The sequence below is a fragment of the Cajanus cajan genome, chromosome 8, assembly GCF_000230855.2.
Source record: "Cajanus cajan strain Asha chromosome 8, NIPB_CcT2T_4, whole genome shotgun sequence".
NCBI lineage: Eukaryota > Viridiplantae > Streptophyta > Magnoliopsida > Fabales > Fabaceae > Cajanus > Cajanus cajan.
In genome coordinates, this window is record NC_138524.1 from 2,356,973 (window position 1) to 2,365,184 (window position 8,212).

Below are 8,212 nucleotides of genomic sequence, written 5' to 3' on the forward strand. Positions count from 1 at the left end.
TAAAACAAACGGTAAAAGATTGGCTGAAAGAAAAATTTTATTATAAAAGCGATACAAAATTATGAATTTTTATTTCTTGTATTATTAGGGTTGACTTCGTGAATTTTTATGTTTAAATTCTGTTATTTTTATTATAATACTTTCTATCGATTAAAAAATATTTTTTCTTCTAGAAAACATATATAAATATTCTTAATAATATTTATGATTAATTAGATAAATTTTAATCAATTTCATAATTAATTGCTGAGAACATAAGTAGTAGATATGAAAAAAAAAATCTCATGCCCTCTAAATATATTACAATTTTTTTTCCTTCTATTAATCCTATTAGCTTTAACTCTATTTTTTTTAGCCATTTTATCAACAAATTCTATATTTCAACCATCAAATTGCAATTCCAAATTAATGAACTTGCCGCCATACAAACAAGAAAAAAAAGGGGTTATGACTGTAGATGACGTTGGTCCAAAAACTGAGACATCGGAGAAAGTGAAGGGAGAAAGAAAACCTAATCACTGAGAAAATAATTTTTTTTATATAAAAGTGAAAGGAGTAAATTTAAACCATGATGGATGATCAAGATTTAATGTTATGAGATCACTTTAGAAAGTCATTTTAAAAAAATATTAAGTCACATCTTATGTGCTTTAATATTGATCATGCACGCATCACTGAAGGCTAATACTGTTCATATTTATTTGCCTTATATCATCTCTTTGATGATAAGGTGGTGTGCGTGAATACATGAGGAATGCCCTATTATTGGTTCCTTTGATTTCTTAGAGCTCATTAATAATTGTTGACAACTATATTTTTGTACTAAGTACATGTATTATTCCTCTCATAGACCATTCAAACATTCTTCATTCCGCCAAAATATTGGATTGTTTACGTTAAGATTGTGCATTAAGCTTCGTTATACTTGGACAAATTATAATTCTTCCAATTATATATTGTATATTAATTCATTATAATTACAAAGAGCTATATAATTCATTACATAGCATCTGATTATCATGGAAATAATAATAAGTTTTTAATATTAAATATCCCACAAATAGTCAATTTTTTGTTGTTGGATATATTAGATTTATTAATTAATCTTCAACCTTAATAAGAGACGAAACTTGGTGCATCAATAAATGGACAACTATTTACTCTTCTCTCCCTCTTAATACTTATATATTTATTTCAATATTTGACTTTAATATATAATGTTTGGGTTGAGGGGAGAAGAGTTTCATAAAAATAAAAAAAAAACTGTATGGTTTAATTTTTAGGAGAAGATGAGAAGAGTTTTGAAATAATTTTTGTATAATATATAAATTATCTTTATTTATGTTTTTAAATTTAAAGTTATAAAAAAATAAATAAATTTTTAAAATCTCTCATTGTAGATTAAAAAAAATAGTTATCTTTCACTTCTATTTGAATCGTCCCTAATTTTAATTACATACATATAATGAGTATATTTTATTTTCATCTTATAAAAATTGATAATTATTTTAACAAATTATATAAATATATACATTTAATAGGGGAAAGAGAGACATTTTGAATCTCTATATATTTTTTAAAAGGTTTAAATATGTTTTTAATCACTCAAATTTAACACAAATTTATTTTTGGTTCCTCAAATTTGAAACTGTTATTTTTAGTCCTTGAAATTTTCAAAAATATTATTTTAGTCCTTTAAGTCACTAATAACATATCTGAAAATGACAAATTAAGATGATTAAATAATATCAATTAAATTTAATGTGATATTTTCACAAATAATAACATTAGTATGTAGATTTTATACAATAATATTTGATAAATTTCTTAACAAAATTTGAATATAAGAACTAAAATAAGATTTTTTGAAATTATAGGGATTAAAAACAACAATTTTAAATTTTAGGGACCAAAAAAATTTTATAGGGACTAAATACATATTTAAACCTTTTTAAAATTTAAGATAAAATTAAAGAGAGAAAAAGATGGTGGAGTTCAAAAAAAAAAAGAAAAAAAAAAAGAACGTGCTATTAGGAAATCAATTTCATATATGGTGCATAATTATTTTTCTTCTAATCATGTACAAATATTTAAATGTGTGCAATTTTTTTAAGAAGAAACGTGGGCAATTATTAAACGTAAAATAGACAAAAAATAAAAACTAGACGTGACGATCTTCGTTGTTATTAATTATATAGATGTATGCTATAACAAGTTATAAAGCTTGAAATAATTATCTTATTAATAGATATAATTTTATTTATCTCACTATGACAACTCATTCACTTTGAAATAAATTCAAATTCTTTGTATTTTATCTCCATCACATATGCATCATTTTCATAATCGTGACTGAATTGACTGGACATCGTTAGAAGTTTCTAGCTGAACATTGAATAAGAGGAGTTGTTATTGTTATTGTTATGCGTTGCACAAGATCCATCACGTTAAATTTATTAATTTAATCATTACAATCATCATAACATAAATCTGGTTCAAAGGTTAACAAGTATAATTATTTTTAAGTAAAACAACATGTGTTATAATTTGTGAGTATCAAAAATATTTCAGTAAATAAAACTAACATAAAGCTCTAAAGTTCGCTACTATTTGCTTGGCACGAGTCATGTAATTTAGAAAATAAAGAGTTGCTTTTGGATGGCTTCGAGTGAATTTAACGTCGATTTGAAAATTTATTTATTTAATAATTATTACCATGTGAAGATTAGAATGATGATATTTCTATATATATAAAAAGTAAAATAAAAGTGAGGACGTTTTTATTCTAAGAATGTTTACTTATATATAAAAGATAAAGAACACAAATTTTAACTCGTACGTGGGGTCATGCTATTGCTGCCAACCTGTAAGAAATAGATAGGATTGAATCAGCTTCATATAATACTAAGGCCATCTCCAATAACTCATTTGAGTTCCTTAATGATTCTTAATATGTTACGACAGTATTAAATAATTCAAACATAAATTTACTTTAATAGTAAGAAGAAATTTTAAGAAATTTAATTTTTAGATTTTTTTTTTTCTAATCATTTATGAATTAATTTTAAATTTTTATTAAAAAGGATAACTGCATTATAATGAAAAAAAATAAATTACAAAAAAAAATACACAATAAATAAATATTAAAAATAAAATAAAACAACAGTAAATACATAAACGTTATACGAAATTAATTTTTATTATTGTTATTTCTGAAACGTTCCTAAATATGTTGATCTGTTTAAAATCTGGTAAGGAATGGTTGCTTGAGGAAGCAACTCTCTCTCTTTTTCAACAATTCATATTACCACGTCTGAGTCCTCTAATAATAAGAAACTTCCATTAGAATTGCTCTAAGCATCGTTGGACCAGGAAAGTAAAAAAGATAACTACATTTTATTATCTTTGAGAAATGTTTCAACTATAATTATGTTTTTTCGGAACAACGATAATTTTATTCAAAACTTTTTTTTTTCTCGGATAATTTCAGTATAAATAAAACTGTCAACAATCGTTTTTTATTTTTATTTTGTAAGGATGTGTTTTTATTTGTCATTAGATTTATCAACATTTAATTTTAAACGTTCTTAATATTAACTAAAAATTAAAAACGAGAAATAAAAAGAATTGTAAGCACTCATATTATATATTTCGAGGCTTACGTAACGTTCTTTTATATCTCTAGGGATTTCAAGGTTAATAATTGATATTTAAAATTAAACCATCAATAATATAGAAAACAGCAACTACCCACTAAAAAAAAATCCTTGAAACATTTTCTTTTGTAGCGAGTCAACTAAATTATTATATGTATTAATTATTTTATAAAATACGATGTAATTTTAATATAACATATTTTAGTTAGGAAAAAATAAAGATAGGATGCAAGTGGAAGAGAAAAAAAAGAAAGTATGATAAAAGTAATGAAGTAATAATTAAGAAGTAAATGGTGATGTGAGTTTTGGGAGTATTATAATACAGGGAAGTCAATAAAAACGAGAGATATCATTTTCGGGTGTCCTACTCGTAGGACAAGGGACAAAATTGGGATGAGTAAATAAAAGGGTTTTTGGAAGATCCAAAGCGATTAGGAAAGTAATTAATGGGGAAGGGTGTTATGATTATAATAATGAGACATATAAAAGGACAGATGGAAAACAAAACGGAGGAACCAAAGAGGATAAGCTCATAACATAAGACCCAAACTAACTTTTGTGGGCTACAAACTACAAAGTGATCACCCTTTCTGTCTCCTTTATTTACCTCTCTAGAATAAAAATTTGATTTCCTTCCAACGCAGTTAACACATTTCACCACCAAACCAAACACTCATTTTCTGACACCCGTCGACCCATCTGCTAAAACTTTCCCTCTCAGTTTTGTCACTTTTCCCTCAAAAGTTTCCTCCAAACCTTTCGATTCTCTCTTGATCATGCTTCAAAGCTTGGTCCCCGGCACTCCCAACCCTAACGCCATGAAGACAAAGCGCGCCGACGCCGATTCCCCCGCTCACCAGCCTCCCTTCAAGCGCGCCGCCGAGGTTGAGCCGGACCCCGAGGAGGAGCAGGCGTTCGACCCCGAACCACACGGCGGCGAGTCCACCGGCCTCAAACTCCTCGGCCTCCTCCTCCAATGCGCGGAGTGCGTCGCCATGGATAAGCTCGACTTCGCCAACGACCTCCTCCCGGAGATCGCGGAGCTCTCGTCGCCGTTCGGCTCCTCGCCGGAGCGAGTCGGCGCGTACTTCGCGCAGGCGCTGCAGGCGCGCGTGGTGAGTTCCTGCCTGAGCTCGTACTTGCCGCTGACTGCGAAATCGGTAACCCTAACTCAGTCGCAGCGAATCTTCAACGCGTTCCAATCGTACAACTCGGTGTCGCCGCTGGTGAAGTTCTCGCACTTCACCGCGAACCAGGCGATCTTCCAGGCGCTGGACGGCGAGGATCGCGTCCACATCATCGACCTGGACATCATGCAGGGACTCCAATGGCCGGGACTGTTCCACATCCTGGCCTCTCGGTCGAAGAAAATCCGGTCCATGAGAATCACCGGATTCGGATCCTCCTCGGAGCTTCTGGAGTCGACCGGGCGGCGACTGGCGGATTTCGCCAGCTCGCTAGGGCTTCCGTTCGAGTTCCATCCGGTGGAAGGGAAAATCGGGAGCGTGACGGAGGTGAGTCAACTCGGTGTTCAACCTAACGAGGCAATCGTGGTGCACTGGATGCAGCACTGCTTGTATGACATAACAGGGAGCGACTTAGCGACGCTGAGATTGCTGACTCAGCTTCACCCGAAGCTCATAACCACCGTGGAGCAGGATCTGAGCCACGCCGGCAGCTTCCTTTCGCGGTTCGTGGAGGCTTTGCATTACTACAGCGCATTGTTCGACGCCCTCGGGGACGGATTGGGTGCGGAGAGCCTGGAGAGGCACACGGTGGAGCAGCAGCTGTTGGGGTGCGAGATCAGAAACATCGTGGCCGTGGGCGGCCCCAAGCGGACTGGTGAGGTTCAGGTGGAGAGGTGGGCTGATGAGCTCAAACGGGCCGGGTTCCGGGCCGTTTCTCTCCGGGGCAACCCGGCCGCTCAGGCTAGTTTGTTGCTTGGCATGTTCCCTTGGAGAGGTTACACTCTTGTTGAGGAGAATGGGTCCCTCAAGCTTGGTTGGAAGGATCTCTCTCTCTTGATTGCCTCCGCTTGGCAACCCTCTCATTGATTGATATTTGAATTTGGGTGAGGGAGCAAAGCATCTCCCCCTATCATTGCAACCACTGCTATCAGTTTCATTTTTTTATTTTTATTAATTGTTTTATTGATTCAGACTCAGCTCCTATTAGATGGGATATGGATATGGATATGGGTCATGGGGATTCGCGAATGGGGACTGTATCATAATAATAATGATGATATATGTTGTGGGATACCAAACACGTTTGTGACCAGTGCAGTGGTGCTTGGTTCAGGTTCAATAAACAATGATAGCGTAGTGGTAAGTAGAATGAATGAATCAATTCAGAAGGAATGACGTCTCCTTCACGTCCCTGGTTCCGTGGACAAATTGGGTGCACCAAAATCAAAGGATGGGGAAACACAACAGACTCTACTACTGCCTAAACACAAAGGAAATTTAATATTTCTACTAGTCAAATTCCTCATCACTCCACACAGAGTTCACTTCTCAATTTTCATGTGGACCCAACTCTTTTCTTATGTCTTCTCATCTTTAATGAATTTTCTATCGTACAATCTTGTTTAATCATTTCTTACTTATTTTAGATAACAAAAATGAGGAGGAATTTGCTAAAATAATAGACCAAAGAGTAGGATGTCAGTGTAATATTTTCTCCACAATTACAAAATTAGTATAAACATACATGTAATAATAATATATAAAACTTCAGGGAGCATTAGTAATATTAGTAACTACTGGAGTTGGGTCTTGTCATAAGTGTTAATGCTGGTGTCGTGGTGAATTAAAATTGTACTGACCGTACCGCGAAGCCGAGCTCCAAGCTCGGTATCACAGTACCAGATGATCTCGGGCACGCGTCATACGATGTCAGTTCGACATTCAAGTGAATCACAACTGATTTCCGAGAATCTCGTCCATACGAGATCCATTATCTAATCACTGATTACCAAAGATCTCGCCCCAAACGAAATCCGCTACCATATCTTGTCACAGGCCTAGAGCCCAAGGCAACCTTAATTCACTCCAAGGTACATGCATTACTTATACGAGACTATTACTCATACAAACCCTAACTTTAGCATCGGAGTCTCTTTTGCAGGTACCACCCCCATCTTGGAGCATCAGCGTACCAATGAAGGAGGCTCACCAATCTTACTTGGAAGATCGTCCCTACGACAAATTCCGGTAAGAACATTTGGCGCCCACCGTGGGGCCGATCGAGACAGCTCTTATCGGCCACCCGTATGGTATTCACCAGAAGCCACAACAGCCGTGCAACAAAGGACGCTGAACACTCAGTCACCATGGACGGCGACGCTGCAACCTTGAGAAGGCTCATCGACCAAGTCAAACAGATGCGCCAGCAACATGACATTGACCTGCGCAACATGCGTGCCAAGCACGAAGCCGACCTGGCCGCAATACGAACCACTAACGAAGTTGACCTAGCGGCTCTGCGCGCGGAAAACAAGAGGGTTTGCGCTCAACCCCAGCGACAACACTCTGATCACCCCTCCGGCTCTCAGCTCAACCCCGGCGGAGCAATGCGAGGCGAGGTAAACCAGGAAGCAGAATCAACTCCCCTGCGGGGAGAAGCCAGTACAATCGCAGGAGGTTTCGCAGGAGGGGGCGTCAGCAGCTCGACTCGGAAAAAAACACCTGCGCAACGTCAATCGCGTACACTTCACTACCTCTGCTTCACATCAGAGCTCACCGACGATCACTTTCACCGACGACGACTATGCCGGGGTCAACCCCAACCAGGATGACCCCATGGTTATAGCCGTGGCGTTAGCTAATTGGGAGGTTCACAAGACCCTGGTCGACCAAGGGAGCTCGGCCGACATCCTATATTGGCCAACGTTCCTCAGGTTAGACATTCCCCACTCTCTCATACAACCTCACACAGAACCCCTAGTCGGTTTTGCAAGAAGGAGCGTTCACACCCGGGGATACGTGGACTTACTAACCACTTTCGGAGCACCTCCGGATTCAAGGCGGGTCATGGTTCGGTACCTCCTCGTGGAAGCCGACACCTCCTATAACATCATCATCGGCAGGCCAACCTTGAATCAGCTCGGAGCGGTGGTGTCTACCCCGCACCTCACCATGAAGTTCCCAGGACATGATGGGAAGATTATCTCCGTCAAAGCAAACCAAAAGGTGGCACAACAATGCTATACTGAAAGCCTAAAAGTTGCCCCACTCGGTGAACAATGCAAGAGCAACACCACCACTGCGGCTCACACCAGCCACGAAGAAGTCTCCGACCTTGATCCGAGATCCGATGCTCACGACGAATGGCCCAGCCCCGTTGACGAGCTCGATGACCTCCAGATCGGGAAACTCCCCGGGCAAACCACGAAGACCAGCAAACAGTTGACTCCAGAGCTGCGGCAACAGCTCGAAACAAAATCCTCAAAAACGTCGACCTCTTCGCCTGGTCCAGTGCTGACATGCCAGGCATAGACGCAGATTTTATCTGCCACAGGCTAGCGATACACAAGGAGGCAAAACCAGTCGCCC

General features: G+C 37.6%; 1 protein-coding gene across 1 annotated transcript; it reads left to right on the top strand.

Moving 5' to 3' along the window:
* Positions 1-4,093: 4,093 nt before the first annotated feature.
* Positions 4,094-5,814, top strand: LOC109798500 (GRAS family transcription factor). Its single transcript, XM_020358816.3, has one exon. It carries the CDS (start codon positions 4,433-4,435, stop codon positions 5,708-5,710), a length of 1,278 nt encoding a protein of 425 aa, XP_020214405.1. The 5' UTR covers positions 4,094-4,432; the 3' UTR covers positions 5,711-5,814.
* Positions 5,815-8,212: the final 2,398 nt, after the last annotated feature.